At 40.7% G+C, this 27,277-nt stretch overlaps 1 protein-coding gene across 1 annotated transcript in view; it reads right to left on the bottom strand.

Annotated features, from left to right (window-relative positions):
- Window positions 1-4,413: 4,413 nt before the first annotated feature.
- The window catches only part of RFX7 (regulatory factor X7), a 53,449-nt gene continuing 30,585 nt past the window's right edge, over window positions 4,414-27,277 (bottom strand). Inside the window, exons 3-9 of the mRNA XM_054168820.1 lie at window positions 22,669-22,751; window positions 21,779-21,901; window positions 15,704-15,824; window positions 13,157-13,237; window positions 12,385-12,592; window positions 9,505-9,800; window positions 4,414-8,577 (exon numbers count right to left, since the gene is read on the bottom strand). Of these exons, the coding sequence (XP_054024795.1) occupies window positions 5,266-8,577; window positions 9,505-9,800; window positions 12,385-12,592; window positions 13,157-13,237; window positions 15,704-15,824; window positions 21,779-21,901; window positions 22,669-22,751 (4,224 nt within the window). The 3' untranslated portion in view covers window positions 4,414-5,265. The remainder of the gene's footprint in view (window positions 8,578-9,504; window positions 9,801-12,384; window positions 12,593-13,156; window positions 13,238-15,703; window positions 15,825-21,778; window positions 21,902-22,668; window positions 22,752-27,277) is intronic.

Consider the following 27,277-nt stretch of genomic DNA (forward strand, 5'->3'; position numbering starts at 1 on the left):
ATTAAAGCAAATTATTTCCAGTCTACAGCCAAGAGGTCTCAATTAAAACCCATTAATACTTCAGATGAACTATCAGCTTCTAAAATTACCTTTTATAGCTCCTACATCATGTTTCATCTCATTCCTTGGGGATATATGTGTATGTGTATTTTAATGGCTGTGGAACATAAAGGAAGCATGTCTGTGAATTGTTCATTGAGAACTGTTTTTAGAACACCTTAACTTAGAATCTAGTGAAATGCATTAATAGAGTTCCCTGCAATGTCATGTTCAAATTAATCTGATGCTCTTTCATTCACATAGTCTCATTTATATCTGACAATTCTTTTTCTTCAAACCTAAGCAATTTTGTGCTACCATCAAATCTTGCCACCTGCCAGCTCATCTTAGCACCTCAGTAGTCTAGGAAGGAGTCTGTTAGGCAGTTCTCTCTTTTGGGGCATGAAAACCTGAGTATTTATACTCATCTTCTTGTAGCCAGTTTCTGCTCTGTGGCAATACTTTCCCATCATGTTCACACAGACTGATCTGGAAACACTGCTGGGTTTACTTACAATTTTACAACCCCAGTAAAGGACTCCATAGATCTAAACAGTGCATTTCCCTTTTATGGCAGCAAGTCAAACTGCACTGCAACTGTCTTGTCAGAGTGCTTTACTGGTGTAGAACGGCAAAACCAGCCAAGTGCTGCCACTGTGGATGGCAATAGATGTATTTCCCAACAGGAAGAACCACCACCCAGACTTGAACACTTGGACCTGCACCCACACAGGGATGTCTGCAGCAGAAGAGCTGCACATGATGACAACTCTGACCAGTGTGACTACCACCTCTTCTTTGGAAGTAAAATATCATTTGAATATTTGATGGCAGATTTGAACTGCCAGGTTCAGTTGCAAACTGCAGCTCTTTGTACCCACCAAATGCACTAGCATCACCACACAAGTACCTTCCCCTTAAAAAGAATACCTCATGAAATGCAATATAAAAGATACAATGAATGGTCATTGCTACCAACTCCTCTCAAGAGTTTACTCTGGGAGCACTGACTGACCAAGGCATCCCAGCTGGGAATACTCACCTTTATGCTCACCTGTGAGTGTATGACTGGGCTCAACATCTGCAGCAAGTCAGCACAGCTGGGCAGCTGTGATCTGTCTTCATACAAATTACAAAGCTCTGTGTTTTAGTCAAACTTAATGCACACTTCCCACAGTAAAAAAAAAAAATAAAAAATCCTCTAGAAGTAATTTTAATATAAAAGGTTTTTATTGGTTTTGAAAACATTTAAAAAACAATTTTTGAGCACTTCCAATAAAAAAAATAACTGAAATGCTACTGCAATATTCAACTACTGTAGTTTCAGCAGTACAACAGACAACAAAACACTGGGGAAGAGGGGAGAAACTGGATTTCCTGCACTAAATGAAAATGTGGAACAGGGATATCTTTTTTTTTTCCTTACAGTGCAGTAAATAAAGCACAGTATAGTACAAGACTATTATATGAACCTCAGATGCACTGCACAAGAAACGCTTTCCTTCTTTTCAGTTCAGAAGTCAGTGCTTATTGCAATTATTTGCAAATTATTTACTTCATGAATTCTTATAATGATAAAATGATGCAAAAATGTTTTTGTTTTTGTTGTGTTTTTTTTTTTTTCAACACCAGAACAATAAAAAATAACCCAGGAAAGGAACATATTCAACAATAAGTAAGCTAAATTAGTTAACATAAAAAAGTAAGTAACTTGTGAATAACTATGCTCACCTGGCTAACACTGAACCAGTTTCAATACAGCAAAATAATGAAAAAAATTAAAAGTGGTTACAGGAATATATCTAGTACTGTACAAGATTAAGTCATTAACACTCATGCACATTTTGTGATCATGTATTAACATGGTGAAGCAAACTAAATTTAATTTTTCCTGCTGTAATATTCTCATGTAAGAGAATAAGAAATAGAAATATCTCATTGAGATCAATGCACATTGCTACATAAGACAATTTCAGCTGTCACTTTTAATGACATTTTGCCTTTTAATAATGAAACACATTAAAAAGTATTTTTGTTGTTGTTGTTTTGACGTTGCTTTTTTGCCATTTTTAAATCTGTGGGCAGTATTTGTTGCATTTATCCTAAGGAATGTGCCTACCACAGGTTCAACAGAATTTTAGTGCAATATATGAACCCAGAAAGTTTGCTGGACTAACCAAATTTAAAGTGTTTGCTGCAATACTGTACACAGGGTACAAATTCACTAGTTTTGTATACTTTAGCAAAAACTGCTATCAAAATAATTTATTTCTCATGTTAGTAGGAAGTCAATAATGTAAACAAGGGGTCAGAACTTTCTCAAATTCTCACTTTTGGAGTATCTGTCACAGACAGGCTTCCATTTGTTAGAATCACACTTTTCCTTTGGGTATTGCATACTTTGGTGTGCAGTAGTGCTCTGTCTCAATGTACAGTAAAGAACTAACTAGCACTAAGTACAGGGACCTAACATTATTCATTATAACACCAACACATAAACACCTCTAAAATAAGACATGTACAAAGCTGTGCCTGTGTCTTGGATTTTACTTGGAACAATCCTTATTAAATTTAACATTTCTTAAATTAAACAAATATTTGCTTGAAATCCACCCATTATAGAATATTTCTGCTAATTAAGTAACATGTTAGGCCCAATGTAATGCTTGTATTTAAAAATAATTGTAAAAGCACTTTTAAAAACCTTTGGTGAAGGCTGCATAATTTAGAATGCATCAGCTTTAAATCTACTCTTGCTCTGAGAAATGCTCTTAAAAAACTAGTGGTTAGGCAAAATCTTATTTCCCTCAAGTCCAGCTCAATCTCAGTGCTAGTGACCTGAGGTGAGGCTAGCACATCATGCAAACATACGGGCTGCTGCAGCATGTGTGTGGCTTCTCCCCGCAGCGCCAGCGCTCGCGTCCTCCCCCACTATCCTCCATTGGAACGTGTGTTTCACCTATTCACAGCAGTGCTGGCACTTCACACAGGGCTGGGAAGGAAAGAAAAACAAACAAACAAAACCAAAAACCAAAACAAAACCCCACACCACCAGAAAAAAAGAGGTGCTGAGTGTCTCTCAAACCCAGTGAAGTCAACAGAGTACAGCACATCTCTGACTTTTAAAAGGCCACAGGCAGGTACAAAATTCAAGCCCTGCCTTCAGCAACTTTAGCCTACAAGAAAAAATTGTTCAAGCCTTACTGACAGACACCTGGAAAGGTAACAAGCAGAAAGCTACCATGCAATTCTTAGTCTCCTCCTCATTTCCTCAACAAAACTTAAACAAAGCAAACCACACTGTTGCACATCTATGTGCTTCAAAGGAGGAATGTAAAACTCTTCCAGTCAGTTTCTGACAGTGGCAAAACTTACGATGCATGCACAGTGAAACTGGGCCCCTGTAAGGTGCTACAGCTTGGCACAACTGTACTTCCCTGCAGAAGAGGCCACAGACCTGGTGATGAATTAGGGCAAGAGCAAGAGAAGCCATGGCACACCAGCACCTCAAGTGCCAATGCATCAGCACAAGTTTAATCAGCACCACCAAAAAGCCTGACCAGTACTGGGATCTCAACTCATTAGCGAAAACTGAAGAAACAGAAGGCAATCAAGATACTTGAGCAAAAAAAAAACCACTTACCACCCGAAAAATCTGAGCATCTTCCCCTGAAGCAAAGCTAGGGGATTATTGGGCCTTCCTTTCAATAAACTATGACTGCTTATTCAAAGAAGTAAAGCAAGAGAAGAAAATGTTTTCTGCTTCATTTTCTGTTGTAACTGTCAGTTCACAGAACAAATAACAGATTTTATACTACTCAGTGCACCACTTCTTTTGTAAAAGCTTGCCTGGGCAAGCCCTCTTTCTGGCATCAGCGCCACGGTTGTTTAAGTTACTTTTCTCTCTGACCATTAGAGAGATCTATGCCATGCTGATAAAAGAAAAGGTCTTTTTTCCAGTTCAACTGAACTAGTGAGGCAGACGTCTAACTCATCTTCCAGAGGGGCAGCTAAGGGCTTAAAAAAATAATTAAAAAATAAAATGTTTATCAGTCCTGTCAAATCACTTAAGAAAATGGGATTCAGGCTTCTAGAACAGTAAGTACTTCTTTTCAACAAAGTTTTACCAAGAGAAAGATCACATGTCTTGCTGCGTATCCGTAAAGTGCCTGGCAGTACTATGGCTCATCTGAAATATTTTTAGAGCAACACGTTTTCTAGTATTTTAATTGTCCTTTTTTTTTTTTTTTGAGCAAGAAAAGACAGAAAGACTCAACCCACTGAAATACAGAGAAACTAACACCTTCCTACACCCTCCACCAGGTTAGGAAAGAGCAAACAAACAAAAGAGCTCCAGCAGCTCTTTCATTAAAAAAACAAACCAAAAAGGACGGAAAATATCACGTTCCTTCCCTAGCACTGATACATAATTAAACAGTGCTTATCACTTCAAAACAGGATGTTATACCTAGATTAAATCTCAGTGCTCAAAATCTTTTCACATGAATCTTACCTAATATAAAAACATTTGACATGAGAACTAAAATATCAAGTATGCAGTGAATATTAATGGTTAAATTACCACACGGATTAATTTCTCTTAAAAAATATAGTGCATCTTTTTCTTTGATCACTTGTTATTCTTTTCTAACTCTGCCTTTTACCAGAGATGCCAATGGCATCAGTGCTAGAGACTTCCCACATGGTTCACGACTGAGCAGTGCTCAAGGCAGCCGCACAACGACCAGACGTTCACTTGTGCTCAGTCCCCACCATCTACCTATCTGCAGGCACCCCGCCTTTCAGACCTGAATGACAAAGGTCAGTAAGGATCCTCTACTAAGAAGTAAGGAGCAATACGAAGTATGGAAAGCCTACTAATGAGCTTGACTTAAAACCCTCCCAAAGCTTCAACTATAGCTGTCATTGCTGGCTGGCTATTAACCGCTTCTTTATTTGCTACACTAAGAAATGTTCAATGGGAAACACTATAAAATTGAAATTTTAATACTGGCTCTTTGATAGCCCACCACCTTCAGAGGTTTGTTTAAAATTGGTAAGACTGCGTTTTCCCTGCTGAAGAATGAGCAACAGGTTCAGCAAACTTTTTTTTAAATGCCACAATACATAGCAAGTGTTTCTGCTGCGGGAGGCACTTCCATTAAGACAAATACAATACGTCTGTCTTTTAGATACAGTGTGCTACATACATATTATAAAACACGATTACCCCAACATTTCAACAGCAGGATGATCCTTACTCTCCATCCACTCAAAACCTGATGCAGTCATTGAGTTAATGGATTCATTGCAGATCTGTTGAAACAAGGGGTCATTTTTTAATTCCTCCAGTGTAGCTTCATCATCTTGTCCCTGCTGACGACCTGGATCAAACAGTAGATTTGGGTCTAAAGTGTTCAGATCGTTAATGCTGCCTGAGAGCTCGGAAGACAACCTGATGTCGTTGGAAAAGACAGATGCAACGTTATTGAGATCTGCCACCTGATTCACCAGCTGCTGGTTTGTTGGCAGACTGTCCTCCCCTAAAAGGTCTTTTACAGTGCTGCTAAAATCTAATTGCTGCTCTCCAATGTCCGATTGTGCTTGGTTATCTCCAGAAGAAAAACTGATCTGATCGGTGCTGCTGTTTTTTGTGAGGTAATTTGGTGTTTGGAATTCATAAACTGAAGTGCTGGAATTGATCATATTTTGCGGGTTGGCACTAGGAAAAGCAGCGGATGTCTCTAAAATCTGAGTGAGATTCATCCTGGCTGTGTAGTTTGAGGGCATGTTGTTCATTCCCAAACCTCTCACTGCGTCATCGCTATCAGAATCAAGTTTGTTTAACAACACATTGGTTATTTTCTTAGTGTTTGTTTGTTTCTGAAGAGATGGGAAGGCTGTCTGCATCATCACTGTCAACGGGACTGACTGGCTTCTTTGCGCAATATTATTGGCACTGGTGTCTGCGTGGATATTAGCAAATACATTGTGAACCTCAGGAGTCACTGGACTTCCAAAAGGAGTCAGATTAGAGCGTGGTATATTTGAAATCGGGTAAACGGTGCTTCCACTGAGATTACGTTGGCGATGGACAGCAGGGCTCACGCTGCGGCATCTCAGACTGTTGTTGAGAGAGGAAGCAGTTCCTTTGTTGTCCAAAGGTGCAGGAACAGCAAAGCCCTCCTGCTTGTTGGTGCTACTGACAGGGGCTGCCTGGTGCTGCACAGGTGAAACAGGAGTCACACGACCAAAGTGAGTATCATGGTGGCGTGGCTGAGACTGATACGACTGGCCAGGGACAGCAAAAGCATGAGGTTTCCTGAAGCGGTCCTCCACCAGCTCCTGATAGCTCGTCAAGATGCCATGGTTCGCAACTGATGAATTGCTAACACTACTGTAGCCATTATTCATCCACTCGAGCTTGGTTTTGTCAGGATGGGTAGCCATAGGCCGCTGCATTGGCTTCACAGGGCTACTCGATATAATGCTGGCATCATGGTAAGCCATACTGGAGCTGATGGGAGTAAATGCAAATGGGTTTCGGCATTCCACAGGACTGGGAGGAACACTGCTGCTGCAGTTTGAATGCGGCGTGCCAATGGGTGTGTGCCGGCTGCTTCCTAGAGCACTGTCCACAGGAGTTGTCTGAGCCAGCCTTGAACAAGGGCTCTCTCGGGACATGTTCTGAGATCCAGCGATCATTTCAGAGGTGGGTGTTGGGGTGGGTGTTGGGGTAGGAGTTGGAGTGGGGGTTGGGGTAGGAGTGTGAATTGGAGTGCTGTTGTTATGGATCGAATGGTAGAAGTGTGTGCTGCTTGGATGAGACGACACAGGAGCTCCTTGGGCTGTGGTCTGACTCTGAAGTGCCATTCCTAGGCAACCACCATAAGGATGAGAATTATTCATGGACATTTGCTCCTCCATGAGCACCAGCTCTTCTACAATGCTGTCCTGGGTAAGGTCATCATCAAATGAAAAGAAGTTTTCATTTGACTGAGGGACTGTATGTTCAAACTCTTTCAGCTCTGACTGCAGAGGTAACTGATTTGAAGACTGTACTTGTATCTGACCCAGGGAGGAGTCCTGTATCTGGCCCTGCAGCTGCTGGGTGTAGGCATCCTGCTGCATACCCTCACAGTGCACTGCCTCCCACGCTGATTCCTGCAAGTCACTGGAGCCAGAGTGCCCTGCGAGAGCCATAACACTGATATCTTGCTGCTGCTCACAATTCACAGATGCAAAGTCGGAGGCTTTGGTGATATGGTGCCATGTATTTGGGTTAAAGCTGCCTTCAGATTTTGAATCATTTTCTATGATAAACATGCTTCCTTCCAATTTTACTTTTATATCTGGAGATGATGCTGACACAAGCTGCTGTCCTAAACTAGAATCACTGGCATTTAAATCGGAGCTCAAAGAAAGGTCTGTTGCTAAGTTTACTGCAGTTGCAGAAGGTACAGGTACATTCACAGGTACCTTGCTGGGAACTTGAGCGAGTGTTGCTGTGTTGTCGCTGTTAGCTAACAATCCAGCCTTTGGAGACTTCTTAACACTGTTTGCTTTTTGACCCTCCACAGCATTACCAGTTGAAAGCTGCTCCACCAGTGTTTTCTTTACAGGTGGTACCTGGGAATCCTGAAGCGTAGAAGGCTGTCGCTTTCTTGGACTTTTAGTGCATGCTTTGTCTTTAACTGTCGACTCACCAGTAGGAGGTGAACTGATGCTGATGCCAGATAAGTCTTGACTGGCAAGTGAGAGCTTCAGAGTACTTTGATTATTGCCTGCTGAAGAAACTGGTGTGATCTCATTAGATTGTGTTTTATATTTGGTCCCTGCTTCTTCAGCTCCCTGATCACAGCCCTGTACTGGTTTTGCCTCCACAACATCATCAGCTGAAACTTTCAAGGTTGCAACTTCAAAATTAATTAATTGGAGAGGAGGCACATCAGGTGTTGCCTTTATAGACTTAGATACATCAGAGCTCTCTTGCCCCTGTATGGAGTTCTCATCCAGCAGTGCTTCTGGTTCCATTTTGATCTTGACTGCAGGTGCAGCTCCAGCAGTGCTAGGTTTGGATCCCGGAGACTGAAGTGAAACAACAGATCCATTTTTGATCTGTGGACCAGTCCTCCCTTCTTCCACTGCTACTGCACTACTGCTAACCGAAGGTGTCTGTTTGACAGGCACACTACTGCTGCTTGGGGCAAGAGATATTGCTGTCATTTTTACCACATTGAGGGAATTCACATGTGGAGCTGGCACAACAGTCTTGATTGGGCTGCTAGTGAAGAGCACCGTTGTGGGAGAGCGGATGGTGAGAGCACTGGTGTTTGCTGGCTTCGGTAAGATCTGTGGGTAGCGATGTCTAGCAGAGCGGTCACCAACTGGGCTCGCAGGAACGTTCTGGGGAGTCTTTGGTGACTGCTTGACTGATTGCATGTGCTGAGTGACCACCTGAACGTTGAGTGGCAGGACCTTGTTATCAGATGATCCCACAGGACTTGGGGATGTCACCAACTGCCTGGTCCTTGGCACCTACAGAGAGAGAAAAAGAAAAGGTGTGACATAGAAGCAGGAAAGTCCTCAAAGTCCACAGACCACCTAATCCCCGAGCATTTGTAAGTTGAAGGACAACACAGCTCAATACACCACAGCTAGTGAACATCACTTTGAAACACAAAAAAAAAGCTCTTCAGCTATACACAAGACAATTTCTATTTGTTCTGCCTAAGGACTAGTAGATACATGGCCTCAATTTTTAAGGCCTGAGGCAATGGTCTACACACTAGTCTGCTCTTCTGCTAATGAAAGGGTCATTCTCATACAAACCTTCGCCACATGGAACAAACAGACAGACATACAAAGGTTAAAGAAGAGAGGATGTATTCAAAATGCTATTCATTGTTAAGGTTTCAAAAGTGAGTTAACTACTAACCCACTAACAGGCAGAAAAATTGGCTTACCTATTCAAATTGACAACACAGCTAACATCTTAAAAACAAATAACCTTTCCCCTCGGCCCAGTTTTGTATGGCTGAAAGACAAAGATGTTCCAAGCTACAGACATTCATGCAAAATTAAAATTGTTGCTGTCACTAAATGTGTCAGGCCAATGAAAGGCAATTTAGATTCCATATTCGGGACTTTGTGACCCACACGACTGGTGTCAGCTGTCTCATCTGCTTAAACTTCACTTCAAGGGCAATTATTCCCACATATAACCTCAATTACTGCTAGCTGAAATCCCACTGTTCAAAGACAAACTTAGCCCACGCTATGTGATTGGAATCTACTGCCTCTGAATTGATCCCATAATTCATGTGGCATAACAGAGTCATTGGGACAGAAAACATCAAGGGACCCAAGCCTTTCAACAGAAACCCTTTCTTCTATCGCACTGACACCACTGCTTAGTTACTGGCAATTTACAACCCTCTCTAGAGAACTGCTGGAGAACATTACCGGTATAGGGCTGGGCACAGCTGCCACAACAATGCCAATAGGAGGAGGAGACAGGATTGCGGGGCTGCCGTTGGATATGCTGGGCACGCCGTTGCTTGCTGTGCCTTCTGTTTTCTTTGCTGCAGACTCTCCTGGCAAAGGAGACTGCAGTTTCTGTTCTTGCTGCTTCTTCTGGATCTTACGCTGCAGCTGCTGCTTGGCATCAACAGGAGATGGCAGAGTTTTCACTTGGGGTTGAAAGGAATTACTTTCAGCAGTAGGTATAAAAGCTGAGGGCTGGGGGATCCCTTTTATTCCTGAACACAAAAGAAGAACGAATTATAACTCGTCTGCTGTAGTGCCACTTCTGTATCTAACCATACAGAATACACGGCAAGAACCTTCACAACCATTGTGAGAGCACCTCCCCCATGAAGTGTTTCCATCTACTTCATGCTCAAACCTATTGATCATTTCAGTTCATTTCCACATTTGTGACAAAGCCTCTATCTGCATCAGGCATTAGCTGCTAAAATACTACGTATGGGCATCTCATTTCTAGTAATCCCAAACTGCAACTTTTGTGGCAGCAGATGCTAAAAAACAATGCATTTCATTTAACTGACAGTAGAGGGCAGTGGACATGTTTTAGATGAACCTTTAAAATTAATCACCTACTGTGTTTTTGTTTTGTTTCCAATGTCTAAGGCAGCTTTAAAAACGAAAAAAATCTTTCCAGAAAGCTGTGGGTCTGTGTCACAGATGAGCAGATTGCAGCCGATGATATTATCTAATGGCCAAGGCATTAAACACAATACATCTAATATCAGAATGGATCACAACCCTACACAGAAAAAACCACAAAAAAACCCAGAGCAAAACCAAAAAACCCCCCCCACCAAAACAAAAACAAAACCCCAAATCAAAACAAAACCACAACCCATGCCAAACAAGAAACAAACAAGCAAAAAAACCCCAACAAACAAAAAATAAAGAGGGGGAAAAAAAAAGATAAAAAGGTGAAAAAGCTATGGAAATTACAACAGGAGAACACTTCTTTTTTTTGAGACAATGCCTTTGCTGAGCACAAGCATTAAGTGCTTCCAGGGAAAACAACAGGGAGTTAGTCTGATCTGAGCAGCTGGTACCAATTTCCCCTTCCAAATCAGATCACATCACAGCTACGATCTTTTGTTTACTAACGGTCAAGAGGATTAGCATGTTCGCTCAGTGACCAACTAACCCTGCTGAACTGCTCCTCTAAGAATGCTTTAACACCATTTCATTTACACTCTGCAGGCTTCACAGTTTTTAAAGTAACTTTCAATGAATCATTAATCAAAACATTTCAGGGCAAATATTCAGTTTTAGATACCCATTATGTACTTAGGAACTGTGGTGTGGGAGCCCAGCCTCCCAGCAGCATGTACCACGAGAATTTGAACACCACAATGTGTTTCCACTTTCACAATTCTTTCTTCGCACAAGCAGTAAAATGCCCAAATATTTTCCAATTACTGGAAAATAATCTATGCAGGCTGAACACTGAAGACAAGTAACATTTATGAGAGAAAAAGAAATATTCTTTGAGGATAAAAGTTTGCTTTTCCCCTCAGTTAATGCACAGAGACACTGTAGTTCCTTTGTGACAGAGAGAAATGGAATTATTCTATTTGCCATTCTAGAAAGAATCCTTCCTGAAATTACTATCCAAGCCACAGAACCATACACTGGAAATAACTGCCCTTATCCTTGAAGGAAACCATCTTCTCTGGAGGGAAGAAAGAGAGAGAATCTACAAGAGTTGAAAAGCTGTACATATACCTAGCCTCCTTTCTAGCAGACAGAATCAATGAAGCCAGGCAACAACATGGAAAAAATGAGCATAAAGGCAGCAGAACCTGCTACTGCTAAATGCCAGTTTCAAGCTGCAATAAAGGAAAGAGAGCTAGAAGTAGGACATGGTCCATAAAGGATCACCCCAACCTACAGCCCTGACCACCAGTTTCAATTTCAAAATTGCCTATCTCAAGTCAAGACACTTGCCTTGAACCAAACATTTTGCTTGACAGGCCCAGGCAGATCTTCCCAGAGGGAAATCTGCAGGGCACGTCCTTCATTTTTGTAAGTTCCTTCATCCACAGCCACAAACAAATCCCAAACCATTTTAAACGATTAAGTGACTAATTTTGAGCATGAAGAGGGAAACAAACCACAAAAGCAAATGTACAACTAGTAACATCAAATGTAAGCTTTCACAGAGATGTGGTGCAGTAAAATACAAAATAACTCTTCTCTTTACTGCAATTCTTAAATATTCAAAATCGAGTGCTGGAATCTCAGTCACACAACTGCCCCTGGAGAAGACTCTCCTGTCCTTCTCAGTGTTTCTCTAATGTGATCAATAACAGCAGCAGCTAACATGTGACACTGATCAAATATCTCAGGAAAATCTCTATCTGACATATCAGAAATGCCTGTAAGAAAATCTGCTCTTGAGAGAAAATTAAGACAGACAGTTGTTTCCAAATTAGGGCAAGCTATCAGACACAAACACAGCTACACCAGCAGTCTGTCTGCAAACCAGCACTGTACTGGCACCAAATCTAACAAAGTACATAAATTCAGCACAATTACTCACATGCCCTGAAGTGCTTTAAAAGACCATGGTCCTCATCAGAGGAACGGAAGGATCACAGACTCAACCTGAAACCACTGGTTATTATCTTTGCACAGACTAGCGGCAAGAGAAGTACCCCTCTGTAGCAAGGAGGACTAAAAGGCACGCTCAACACGCGAGTGTTACGTTTAGCCCTGAAGAGAAGCACTGCCCCAAACCAAGCTGCTGTTACTCTTAACAAAAGATCCCAAATTTCAGCAAGACAGCATTATGTTATCTACCTGCTGGTGCCCCGGCCATTACTGTTAAAGCTGCCATTGACTTGGTACCGATGTAGTGACTTTTCACAAGGAAACGAGCCAATTCCAAGACTGTGTCAAAAGGCTGGCTCAGCACTTTCTGGGCCCATTCGCAAACAAGCCGGCAGGCCGCAGAGACGACTTCCTCATCAGCACTTTGCAGCTGCCCAGATGGCTCTGCCCCATCCAACTAAAACAAACAAAGGAGGAAAGGTTACTTTAATTAGTAAGGGTCATTAAGATATGAAAACAAAAACATGAGGATCAGAAACACACACAAAGTTGTGCAAGTATGTTGACAGTTTTTCATAAAATGGGGTGAAATGTCTCAACATTAATCTAATCTACTGGCTGTTTCCCACATCCAGAGTGTTGGCAACTCAGCACCCACTGTTACCCAGGAATAGCTTCTTTCACTGGGGTTCCTCTTCCCTAGCACTGACTTTTAAAAAAAATAAATACACAGTAAAACCAAAACCAGAATCCAAGTTAAGAAGGTACAGCTTGTGGGTGGCAACGCTGTGAAAGTCTGCTCCACCTTCTAAACTTACCTTTTTAATAGCACTGCAATTCATTCTGAACTTCACAGAAAAACACCCAAAAAAGATTCAGAATATAAGTATCATAAAGAAAAAAAAAATAAAATCTTAAAAACTACACTTCTCTTTGCTTGGTTTGGAAAGTTTCAGACAGAAAAACACTACAATAAATGTTCCTTTGCAGACATATATTAAAAAAAAAGTATATATCATACCCCATCTCCAGTTTTATGAAAGTCAAGGTTGGGCAGTGTTGGCATATGCACAAAAGCCTTCTTCCTCAGTCCACTGTAGCAATATGTGAACAAGAATTAAGGTTGAAATTGTCTCTGGTTGTTAGGTGGAGGATAGGAAGGGCAGTAATTCCTCTGATACCTCTCATAAGCTTTATAAGCAAACCCAACAAGTTCTTCAAATTACTGTCATTAACATAGTCTCACAGACATCCAGAAACTCCATGTACGCAGAGGAGAAAGTGATGGTGGATGTGATGAATTACATTTGATGACTCAATATTGAAGTCATTAACATAAATTTGGACTTAACTCCCTTCCTAAACTAGGCCTAAAATGAGATGAAGAATGCATTTCTAGAAGTTAATCACTATTTAAAAAAGGAGTTCCCAAATTTAGACTTGATTTCATTATGGATTCTTCTTTTTTGCCTCTTTTTGCCAACTTCCCTACACTTCCTTCTCCCAAGGGACTTCCACAAACTGAGGAAGTTCCCCCATGACAAGATAAAGTGATTGATGAGGACATTTTTTGCAAGATTTCAAAAAATGTCTGTGTCTTTCTCCTCACCCATGGTAATTCTTTTGTGCAAATACAGACACAAAAACACAGACCTATTTTTACACTGATATCATGAAATCAATACAAAAAAATACACTCCATCCACTACTCTTACTCACTTGCTCCTACATCTAACTCAAATCACCCTTTTTTCCTCTTCCTCTGGGAGTTCACCTACGGTGTCTCTTCTGTGTGATACAGAAATCCTTTCAGGATCACTAATTTTTCCACATTCTGTACATGTATTTTTCTCTTCCAAACCAGTGAATTTGTTTGCTTGTGTTAACCTGGATGATGCATAGTTACAGTGAATAAATATAAGGAGGCTTAGGTATTAAGGTAAGTGTGAGGTAAGTTCACATTTTAGTAATTCTAAAGTAGAAACTTAGGCAACAGAACTGGAAGAGATGCCCTGGATCAAGGCACAACTACATTGTATAATTTCTTTCTTAAAATTTATCTAGTTTTATTCAGAACATGACAGCTATGTTTTGGACTCCGCTGATGGATAGTCTAATAAATTGTCTTATGAAACAACTGTCAACTTCTCCATTTACTACTATGTGGAAGGTTGTGCATTTTATCCCCTCAGTGGAAGACAAATAATTGTGGGCTGTCCATTAGCGTTTAATTCTCTTCAAGCACGTGCTTCAAGTGAGACCTTGGCAAAGGCCACTATCACAGTGTATCCATATCATCATTGCTTTTAACCAGAGCCTACAAGCCACTTGATGTCCTTTGGTCTGTCAATACTCTCCTTTCCCTTGCTTACTGCAGTGGCCTAGTCTACCCAGCAAGAGTTGACCCTGGGGGTGCAGCAGGCAGATGACTTGATGATGGCTTCTGAGGATTCTCAAAGGAAGGTGTAATTCTCAAAACATGGAGAAGACTCTATTCCTGCTGATAAAAAAAAAAAAAAAGACTGAAAACCACTAAGAGCTTTTGTTGCCTTTTGTTTAAACGGAACACCTCAGCGTGCTATAGACCAGGCAAACTGCAGCTGTCTCAGAAAAGCCTGAGGAAAATTCACATCTCTATAGCCTTTAGACTTGATGATTCCATTTCTTTCCTAGCAGAGCTTCTTGTCCCTACAATGAAGCAGCATAATCACCAGTGCTATGAGCGGATTCGTTGCACAGCGTTTGCCCCAAATGGCTGCCTATAAATTAATAAATTCACATGCCCCAAGATCTAACTGTGTATAGTTCTGCCTGTAACAATTATGTCTAGTCACACTATGACAACATCAGTTTAAGTCCTTTTAGGTTTGTTTTGTTACAATGAAATGAAGTAATGTTTTTGTATGACCTCTAGGATGTTCTAAAAAGGCAAATTCCAACTTTGGATACAGGGAGCAAGACTCTGCAGTCAGAGACAGACATCATTCCTCATCCTAGATGCTCTTGCCCTGAATTGTCTTTCCTATCTCAGGAGATCTGCACCATGCAGTGCAGGAAGCAGTCTTCCCTGACAGCAGGACAAGCCTCAGATTGTGCTTTCCAAGTCTGAAATCAGCTTTTGCCGAGTTCTCTCTTCAAGCAATACTAATGTTTGAGGAGACAGTTTTCTGAAATCAATCTGCAGCACTGCTTAAGAAGGATCTCTGGCTTTACAACTAAGTTTTAAATTACTGGTGTGCACAAGACTAATATAAAAGCAAGAAATGTTCTGATAATTCTGAGCTGTGCTACCAATAAAATTTTAGCTACTGCACATACATGAGGCAAGTTACTTGATTCCTCCCTGTTGTGACAACCAAGTGTCAGGAGCTAAATTTAAGTGCTTGTTTCTGTAGTTTATCTTGCAGCCTTTACACTCCCACAATTAATAATCTTTCAAGAACGCTGAGGTGGTGTCTAAAATTTTTATTTAACATTACTTCTACGCTTAGCTGGTAGTTAAGCCATAATGACAGATGTTCTTCAGGCATGTGTGGAAGAAATTACTGAGAAAGTGTTCTAGCAAAGGATATTTTGATTTGCCTCTTGTGCCTAGACGACGGGCCTTCATGTTTGGAAAGACATTTTTCATGATCTTTCCAAAGTCAGCAGCACTTAATGGGTGGTAGCCAAGATTGTCACAATAGCTCCTGCAACAAAGAGAAAGAAAGTGTGAATGGAGGCATCGTCAATACAAGAGGCCGGCCTGCATGCTAGACTCCATCAAAGGTTTTCACAAGAAAACACTTATATCCATCCATATTTAGAATCACATTTAACATTAATGAAGCTACCCACAACGAAATGAATGCATTAAAAATGTATAAACAGAGCTATTAATACCATAGTTTTTGCCTTGTTCTCTACTGAGTTCAAAGACAAGTCACGTAGAGACATAACAAGTAGTGGCATTATCTAGAGCACAGTTAAGATTTACTCCATAAATCGCTTTCAAGCATATGTTTCAATTCTCTTATTACATCTCAAAATAAAAGCAGATATTGTTCTAGCCAGAAGTATAGCTTGAGTGTGGTAAGGCCTGAAGTCCTTCAGGAACATCAGAAAAGCAGTAGGTGAGACGTTTATCAGTGTCCAGAGAAAGGTTCTGCCTACACCATCTCAATTTATTAGACCTTAACAGAACAGCGTTTAATAAAACATATCTTCCCAGGGAACCAACTTCACCTTCATAGGCGTAACAAACACTTACTGAGAACCTAGTCCTCTTATCACTGCACCACTACTGAATTACAAGAGCTGCCTAGTCATGTTCATTAACAGTCTGCCAATGTAGATCTTCACATGACTGAGTATACAAACTGATGATAAAGGGGAATAAAGCAATGGAATGTAATTATTTTGCTAAGTTTACCTATTCTAGTAAAATGGGCACCGCTATCTCTCTTCAGTTCTCAAGAACAGCAGAAGGAATTTTGTTTCAACATTTACTCAGCTGTTTCAACATCTGAGATATTTTCAAAATATCTCCTTGGCACAGAACAAGAATCATTGATTTCACTGCAAAACATGAATGTTCTGGAAAAATCACAAACATGAAAGCAGAAGAGAAAAATCTGGAACTGCTCTTGAAGTTTTACTCACACAGCAAGTGCTTAAAGATGCACATAGATATGTATGCCGTATTACCTTTTGTTCAAGAGCCTCATGGTATTTCACAGATATTCATGTCTTAAGGCCCACATCACACTGTTAAAGCATCCTCGTTCCAGTTTCCTGTAGTCACAGAGTCGGCACCCAATAGCAATGCTCTCCTTTCCTGTGATAAGCCCTACCAGCAATACACAAAATCAACCCACCTCTGACAAGAGGCGGCAACTGTGCACAATCTTGTGTGGGCATCAGCAGGAGAGCAGAAAAACGATCATACACCGCATCACCTGCTGCTCTAATCAGGTACATACATGCAAATAAATCCCTGCTCATAAAGGAAAAAAGGAAGAAAAAGAAAAAGCAGCACTCCTGAAACAGGTTTTATTCCCAGCATCAGCTAGTGAGAACAGTAACAATTAGCAATGGCAATTGCATCCAAGCAGGCCAGTCAAAATGTCTCCTCTGAAAATCATAGCTCTACGGAAAGCAGTATGTCTTCACTGAGATGTTTCCACTGTATCCATTTGCTCTGTAAAAACACATTACAGAGCACATATCTGCTACTTTTACCTTGGCTGCAGGTAGGTATTCTCCACTCAGAAAGCACGACTATAAATGCAATGATTTGGTGATGATAAATAGCAAAGTTTACACTGTTGGGTTCTGACATGTCCCCACAGAACTTGTGTACGTCCACTTCCCCCAGCTACTGGGCCAAAGCAGGAGATGTCTACAACATGGTATATAGTCAGTCACTAGTTTCTGTATGGGACATTAAGAAGGTTTTTACCCAATTTATGTGTCAATATACTTCAATGCATGTCAGCACAAAATCTGGGATTCTGGATGTGTTCCTTTGAAGTTAATACAAAGGAATATTTCTGCCTCACTGCACCTGCTTAGCAATCAGACATTGTTTTGCATGCAACAGACAGATCTCACTGCAGGTTTTTTTTCCCTTGCATCTTTCCAGGCTCCAGTGGATTTTAAGTTTACTCTGAAAATTCATAAACATGGGTCTTCATCACTCACTGATGCTGATTACAGGACTTTAACTCTCAACCAGCATGAAAACAAAGGCTTTCTGAATTTCCTTGCCACAGTCAGCAGTATCTTTGACTGAAACTCACCAATGTCAGCAAAACAAACAAACAAAAATACCCATCAAAACAACAGGATTAGGGACCCACCAATCAATTTTAACTTTAAAGTTAAAATTATCACCCTAAGCAGACAATAAACAAGTGAATAAGGGGAAAAAAAAACCACCACTGAACTGTTCCTCAAGTCTAGCACGTTTCAAGATAATTTGCTAGCAGCAAAACATCCACACTGGCATCTCCTGCAAGCTTGTGATTTCTGAGCTATTATTATGTAGTTTCAGATTTCAGACAGATCATCACACACAGCCCTTCCTCCTCCTGGCTCGGCGGAGAACCCCCCATGTCCATCTGTGGTCTCTCATTGACTTGACAACACGTACCAGGAGTCTCTTCCCTGAAGCTCTTCTCTCTGCTGCTTGCACTCTTGGCACATTGCTGCGCCCAGGAGCCATTTTGCTTATTTGAAGAGTGGGTGGGAAAGAGATGGGGGGAGGGAAGGTCTACACAGAGACAGGAATGACAATGGACACACAATTTCTGGTGTTCTTTTGTACAGAGCTCCCCAGCATAAGGAGAAAAAGCTTTTTCTTTTTTTTTCCCTTTTGGCAAGATCTTCAAATTAAACATACTCAAGCCATGAAATATTCTGGCAGTGCACCTGAATTAAACCACAAAAAAAGAATGACCAAAAAGACAATGAAGATAAGCTATGAAGCCCAGCTTATAGCTTCCTGGGTCAAAAGCCATGGTGAAAAGCAAATAATACAGAACCTATTGCATGAAACAAAACAACAATGTTGGCTTATCCCATCCAGTAAAACTGGTCTCTAAAATGGGTTAGAGCAAAGAACCTTAGGAAGAGGCAGATTCTCATTAGGCTGATGAAAAATTCAGACACAGAAATGAGTTCTAAAAATCAGGTAGGATGAGAAACAGATGTTTGAAAAACCACTGGAAAAATGAAATTGGAGGTCAGACTCCAAAGAGCAGCAGCAGAGGTGGGAAACTGCTTTAGATGAAGTTTGATTAGCTTAAAAGGAATATATAGGTAGTTGCTTATGACAGAGGACTGGACTTTACAACACAGTAAGTCTTACCCTATTTTTATTAATGAGTTCTACTTAAAAACTCTGCTTCAGCACCATCAGACAGGATTAGTATGTATCTGTATGTCTTTGATTTAACGGACATGGTATTCCTATACCCACTGCCCTCTTCTCAATATTCTTCTAACTTCTCGGTTAACATCCTTAACACTCAGTAAACATAATCTATGCATCAGGTGGCATCAAGTGGCCCAGCAGCCAGTAAAGTAAGGATTAATGACATACAGACTGAAGGAAAGAGATACGGGATGAATCAAAGATCTCCTAATCCATACTAAGCGTATCAAATGAATCTTCAGGGCACCAAACTTAAATACGAATGGCTTTCTTTACTTGCACCACTGCAGCAGCAGCAAGATAGAAGAACCTGATGTTTACTGAAGGCTCTACAAATCATTTTGTGGGCAAATAGAGATTTTGTCTGCATAAGCACTGCTGGTGTGGCACTTGAGACTCAAATTCCTGATTCTTTAAACTCAGGCAAATCTATATCCAGCTGCTTCCAGAAGAACATTTCTAATAGGTGGAAGACACTTATGGCAAACTAACTTAAAAGAAAACACTTAAAGGATTTTATGGGAAGCAGCATCCATTCTCAGCAGGCTAGATAACGTATTAGCTCCCCCCAAGTTCTCAGAATATTTTCCAGACCACGCTCCAGCAGAAACTGGAAGAATTGCTTATGTCCAACAGAAACACAGCTTCTTACAGCCCAATGTATTCTGCCAGTGCAAGTGGCATCATACCACCAAGAGAGGTGAACTAGATCTCATCTACCTCCTTTCTTAAATTCAATTTTCTCTCTTTCAAAAGAGAGATGAATCCATTTTCTTTTATCCAGTTAGAGATGTGAATTCACAATTAAATGGAAGAGTAAGAAAACAAAGAACTGCACTGAACAAGATCAGCAAGAAGAAGCTACTGAAATGCAGAGGATCTGGAAACACAATCAACACTTGCCAATGCTGAACTTGTGTAGAGTGCAAGCTTCTCTGTTTTTCCCTCTTCACAATTAAAAAACCTCCAAACAACAACAACAAAGACACATGAAAGGCAATGTAGAAGCCCACTAGTTTTGCAAGATTTATTTTGACCGCAATTTACAGCAGGAATTTTGAAGCCCTGTAACTTTGACTGATGTGTGCAGAGTGCATAAACTTGCTCCCTGTGAGCTCATACAACACCTATCTTTGCACGAAATGGAGAGAAATGGTAACATGCTAATATGACAGAAGCGAGTTTTGAGAGGTCTAAACACCAAAAAAAATTATTTATCCAGGCTAACTCTCCTATCTCTTGATATACCTGTTCTCCACCTCCCACTCTGAGACTGCTTTTCCTTTGGTGTGCACCAGTAATTAATGAAAATATTCAAAGAATCACAGAATCACAAAATATTAGGGGTTGGAAGGGACCTTGGAAGATCATCTAGTCCAATCACCCTTAATTTTGTTAGGGGGAAAAAAAATACCACACACAAATCCTTGCTGCAGCGACATACAAAAGCCATCCAAATTTCATACTCCACAATCTGTAGATGATGATTTTTCTGGGCGTCTGCAGCTTGGCACAGCATGGAAGCCAAGCAGATTTGTTGCTGAAGCAGGCCATAAATTATTTAATAAGAAATACATTTAAGAATAACGCTTCCATCTCTCTCCCATGTAGCAGCTGCTGCTGTTGCTGTGTCTGCGCGAGTGGCTGCTGCTCAGGGATTGGCCACGCCAGCACGTCTGTGCCATTGGCTGTATTTCTAGGCTGCGTCACCACTCCAGTCTATGGTGAGATTTCAGAAATAGGTGTGTGCATGTTTATGAACCCCAGACAAGCAAATGCCACCATGTTTCACCTCTGTCAGAGTAAAAAACTTGACCAGAGAGAGTTATTTAAAAGGAGGTGTTTGCAGAAGGCAGTTCTGCAATAACATTTAGTAAGGGCTGAGTCCTGTAGGCACTTCAAAGGTGAAGGGACTTGGCTCACTGCAAATTACTGTAAACCGTTCAGATTACAGAAATATTCATGCTAGATCACAAATCTGTTATTCATCTTCAGGCAACTAGGGATGAGTATGATTATCTTTTTCCCCACAGTGGGAAATGTTCTGTAAATGAATTCAAATCCAACTTCCGTCAGACAGCTTCCTCTCCCTTGCTTCTAATCACTTTCTCATTACACGGTAGCTTTGAGACTTGACAACACAGACTCACAGTGGCCTTGGTTACTGTTTTCATACATATTCAGATATCTTGTGCCTCCGTAGAAATCAGGTTAGCTGCAGGAAGGTCCAATATTTATGCATTTTTCGGAAAGAAAGGTGTGGCACACTAGATCTTATGTGCAAAACAGCTGCACTTCCAGGAGGCACAATTCAAGTTCTCCTCCTCGTTAAGGCAGTTTTATACGTACATATATACTAGCAGACCAAAAGGTACTCTAAGATCTTAGAATGGTCTGTGTTGGAAGGGACCTCCAAAGATAGTACCTGTTGCTTTTTTTTTACCTGTGTTGCTCTGTCCACAGAACAAAACCAATATTCATACAGGTATCTATCTGCTAAGAAATACTCATACCTTTCCTTCAGCATGTGTAATGCACAACTGGCAGAAGTAATGAATACAGTGCCTCGCTGTAGCTAGTATGTTCTCAGGTACATCACCATAGAAGGCCTTGTTCAGCTACATGCACTTGCACATGTAAGTTAGTGAAGAACCTGTAGAGCCAGTGACACAGAACTATCTACGCTTGCTAAAATCACAAGTATGAATCCAGTTCAGGAGCACTCACTTGTATTCATCATAGACCTCCTGCTTGGGAAGGGATGTCTCAGGATGCTCTTCCAAGGTGTTCCGTATCCACGAGAAGGCATGCATCTGCTGGGCACGGCTGGATGACATGGAGATCTGATCGCTAGCAAAAGAAAAAGCAGTGCCAATGAAGACTTTGCTCCATAGCTGCTCCTCAGTTATAAGACATAGTACTTCTCTCCCTACACAGGTGGAGAGAGACAGACAAGGACCAGTACCTCTCCCATTCAACTATTTCTCAAGGTGTGGGCAGCAGTTAATTCCCTTTTTCATCCACCATTCAGCAAAATGACTCCACACTCCAGTTTCTTGACTGAATCACAGCCAGAAGTAGACAGTGATGGGTGAGAGCTCATCTACTTCCCACGTTGAATTTATTGCTCCTTACTGACCAACTCTAAGCTTTTGCCCACTCAGTTTGCCAGCCGCCCTTCAGAAAGAGCCAACTTTCCCAGCAAACGCCGTGTGCCTCCTGTAGGCACCTGTCTGCCTATAACCATCTTACTGGGACCATATACTTATTTTGTTGTGCTCTCCAGGCTGGTTTCCTAGACCTTCCTTTTAATGTTATCAGAAACAGCGTTAGCTCCTTCTTTCCCCCACCATCACATTTTTGCTGCTGTATTATCACTTCCCACATAAAAAGTGAATTAATGACTACACTTAGACTGGTGACTCTAGTGTATTAGGAGATTTATATTTACAAGCTACTCAAGCAAAAAAGATTCCAAAGTTTAAAAAAAAAAAATATCTTCAGGAAGAGTCCTTAATGTTTAATGAAGGCTGTTTCTGCTACCAAATATGCCACATTGAACAGTTCCTCAGCAGATAAGGGCCACAGGAATTAAAGAAACACACTCACACACATACCTTTTGTCTCCATTGTTGGGACCCGAAGGCAGCTGAAGGTAGAGGTAGAGTTTCTCTAGGTCTGTAAACTTCTCAACTTCTTGCTAGATAACAAAGGTGTTTGGGTTTAAAAAAAAAAAGAAGAAGAAGGTGGGGTGAGGCAGGGGGTAAAACCAGCAAACAAGAAGAGTTGACAGCTAAAAACTGCCATCTGACAGTGTATGCCTAAACAATGTAACTTTAAACAAGAAACTATTTACTTATGTGAAAGAATGTGACTACGAGCACTCTAGGACTTGAAATGCTATTTTCTATTTTATTTGCACACCATCACATAGTAGAAAAAAACTTGTTGCCGCTGCAAAATTCACATGCAGCAAAAGCAGAAACTGGAAAAATGTCAGTAATAGATCATTTCTGTAACCAGACATGTCAAACAAACTTTTTCTCAGAGCACACATATGAAGTACCTCTGGAAAAGGCAGCACCAAAACCCAGCTATGCTGTAATAACATGGGATGCCAGACCTGATCTTGTGATCCCCTATATATTAATAATAAAATATCTTTATTTAAATCTCTGATGCTTTAAAATCTATCTTAATGCATATGGGTGTGTTTGTTTCCTTTGCAAACTAGTTACTGAACAGGTACTGAAGAGAAGTCATTAAGTCAGTATGAATCTTGGTGATGCCAGACTCCTCCAGAGGGTAGTAGCTGAGCTGAGGATCAGACAGGGAAGAGTTTTACCTGATGTATCCAAATAATGATTACTACATACAAACTAGCCTTGGTGATCTGCAATCTGCTGCAGGGACTTAGAAATACCAGGAAAGTCAGCTGTGGTAGTGTGTTCAGGCCTACTGAGCAGCAGCATGAATAAAGTCAAGCAGCAAGGAACAAACAGGTTCCTCTTCAGTAAGATGCTGCAGAAGCAATGCATGAGGTGGTTGGTGCACCATCAGTGCAGAATCAAAGGTTCACATGATCCCCTTTAAAGCCAGAATACAGCTTCTGGATTGCAGTTAATTCTCTTTTACTTTACTGATGTAAAACCATAACCTTTTCCAAAACAAAAAGAGAGCAGGACTGACAGATAGCAAGACCATTACTTTAGCAATGAACTAAAGAGATCAGGTAATCTAAACCCCTATGCTTCACTTCAAACTGGGGGTCCCTACCCACCAAGTCATGTGCAGATCCAATTTGCTTCAGTTGGCACAAAAATAACACTAGTACTAGAGAGGTGAGCTCCCATTGCCCCTCCAGTGCCTTTACATTCAATGCACAGGCTCCCATCCTGACTTCAGGCTCTGGGCAAGCACCAACAGGACATGCCATCTATGGAAGGGTGCTGGGAGAGTGCAGAGGCTTACTAATCCCTGCCATCTAAACCTACCACAAAACTATTCCACAGATCTAGGCCACCAGCAATGCAACAGACATTCTCAGAGCCAAGAGAAACACTGCCAGCAGCAGACAGGTAACAGATGCTGGATTTGTTGCTTTTATAAGCTGCAGCAAACCACAACATTTGGGTTTTTTCCCCCTCCTACAAACTCCTGCAATGTGCTGACACTGATTTCTGCATAGCTCTACAGCAGCTTACACAGCAGTGGAGCTCAGACCACTAAATATCTAGAGAGGTACTTCTTAAAAGGGGCATTTTTGTCACATACTGTTCTTACTTTCCTGCATAAATCACAGCATCTGGTGAGCCTTCTTTTGACAAATCCATTATTGAAAAGAAAGAATTTACAGAAAAGTAATAATTTAAGCATGAAGATAAAGAAATGCAACATGAAAATTTGCAATTATTTATTAAATGTCCTCTTCAAGTAACTTAGATACTTTGTTTTAAACAACAAATGCCAAGCAGCACACCAAAGGAAACATTCAATCTTTTATCAAAAACCACTGCAGTAGTCTCGGTGCTCACTAGAGTTGAAGTAACTGCTGCTGCATCCTGGCAGAAGGAAGGGGCTGTATGGGAAATAATATGCAGACCCCATCTGTCAGACCTCCCAATTAAAACAAAACCCACAAACAACCAACAAAACAAACAAACAAAACACCACCACCACACCAGAAACACCGCACCAAAAAAGGGGAAAGGAACAAGAAAACAAAAAACCCAAACCCACACAACAAAAACCACCAAGGACATACATATAGACAAAAAATGTGATTGTAATTGTGTTAGCAAAGCCTTTTCCAAAGGAACCAATTCCTAGAACTGAAGAGAAGCTGAGGATTACGGCTTTTGCACATCCTCAGCAGCAGCAGCTGGATAGTCATGTTATCTCACTGTTCTCACTCAAAACCCACTCCTCTAGGCACCTGATCCAAAGCACATTTTCTGTACAACTCCTCCAGCTTCAGTTTCCTGCAGTGGCTGTGAGGCAGCTCTAGGGAGGCAGGACCTCCTTAAGACAGGAGAGTTAACATGCAGCCAGAAGTCAAAGGCAGTTCACAAAGGAAACCCTACCTGGTGATAATTAGATAAACCTAAGCTTATTAGACGAGACTGAATCTATTTAGAGAAAATAATCTTAAAACTGAGGAAGTGGAAACAAATGGTCGGACTGTGACAGTACAAGTGGTTCCAGGAAACATCATGGGTTTGTTTAGTTTAAAGATTTGTTAAGCATTATGGTTTGTTTAGCCTGTTTTCTCTAAGCATCTCTAAAACTTTCAAAATTTGAGTTTACAGCCTCAGTAAATCTGTTCTTAAATGTCAGCTGACACATACCAGTTCTCAGCACTAAAGGCCCTGTGAATTCTGTAATAACTGTAACTACAACGGTTCAAACTATCAAGACTTTCAAATTTCTTAATGTAACCAGAAAAGAACTTGGCAAAGTGGAGGAACACTTCAGCTACCCTACCGACAAAGACAAAAAGGGTTAACTGATCTTGAGTTTGTCTTTGTGCTAAGTTGGATGCATACAGAAATAGCTGAAAAGAAACAACAGAAACACATAATATAAATTTTCTCCATCACACCAAATAGGCCAATAGTGCACAAAAAAAATAGGTCAATAGAATGGAAGACCGTCACAGCAGCAAAAGGATGACTGCGGCGCTGGCATCATCTTGGCCAAATTCCCCTATGCCTGGCCCCTTAAAGCTTATATGCTACAGTAGTTTTAAAACCCATACAGAATTTAAAATACCTGAGGAATCCTTTTCTACTACTTAAAAGAATCTGAGTAAAAATTCTGCTTGAAGTTTCCTCACCTTGATTGACTGGTTCTATCATATCAGATGAAGAGTACCTAATTCTCCAAAGGCCATTTATAAACTGTGTTTCTTGAAGCTACACTAGAAAAATGCCTAACTATGCTACACTACTTGCAAGAGCGAGGTGTAAAGCCATCACAAAGCACCACCTCTGTTACTCTTGGTCTCCACACATTATCTCCTGCAATTTCAACCACATTAAAGGAAAACACAATGAAGATGGAGAGAAAGCAGTGTTCATACTTATTTTCACAACTTGGCTTCAATTTAGCCAAAAATGTCTCAAGTATGCAAAATATTCAAGTGATCTTATGTTCTGAAACAAAACCCCAGAAACCTCGAGTCACAGCTAAGCGAAGATTTTCATTAAAATATCAAAGAGCAGAAATCTCTCATATTTGTGTGATGACAGGTACCAATAACTCATTTTTAACATGCACAAAACACACAGCAAAGAAATTCAACCAGAAATCCATTTATATTTGTGTAAGCAGTGGCCACACAGATCTGCTCCAAATGAAGCTGGCCTTTTTCTGCCTAAGAAAGGCACAAAACAAGGATGTCAGGAACAGATGCAACTTCCTTTTTCATTCCAACAGACATTTTGATTGTGCAAATAAACAGCCTGGAAATAAACCAGGATGGCCAAAATATTGAAGGTTAAGGTTTGTTTTTTTTTTAATGAAAATAGGAGATTCTGACATCTGGCTCCACTAACTAGACACTGAAATTTTTTGCAGCACGAAGGCAAAATCAGTTCAACACAAAACGTGGCCAAGGACCTAATTTGTGTAATAGGAAAGATGAGTTTATTCATGTTTCTGCTTGAACCAGAGAACCTAGAGATTTGAACATCAGCCTCCAGAAACAGAAAATACCCTTTAAGGGTTCCTGACCTCGGTAGTTTGGTCTCTATCTGGTTTTCTCTGACTGCTGATCTAGCATCAGGTCACAAACATTAATGAAGTTTCATCCTGGAGCTGTCAAAAGGATTACCACAGGAAAATTTCAAGGAGTGTGCTTTTTCTGCATTGTTTTAAAGAATGAAATATTTTGTCAACCTTTAAATAAGTTAAAGAAACAACAGACTAAGGAACAATTAGCAGACTTACAACTTCTGTAATGAGTGAAGAGAAAAACAGCATTGAAATTTGAGCTATTTCATATTTCTACAGTGCAGGCAGAATTACAGGTTATTTCTGTCCTTGAGTTGTGGAAAGGAGATGAAGGCTGGGACGCTGCTGAGAGCTTTTTCCAAGACTACTATTTTAGAGAGCATGGACTGATCTGAGTATTTCTTTCCACACCTTGAGTATTTATAGGTAACTATAATAATACCCTAATCAAAGTAAAAATGCTATGCCAATGTAACTTACTCCTACTGGCAG

This window comes from Dryobates pubescens, chromosome 17 (assembly GCF_014839835.1).
Source record: "Dryobates pubescens isolate bDryPub1 chromosome 17, bDryPub1.pri, whole genome shotgun sequence".
NCBI lineage: Eukaryota > Metazoa > Chordata > Aves > Piciformes > Picidae > Dryobates > Dryobates pubescens.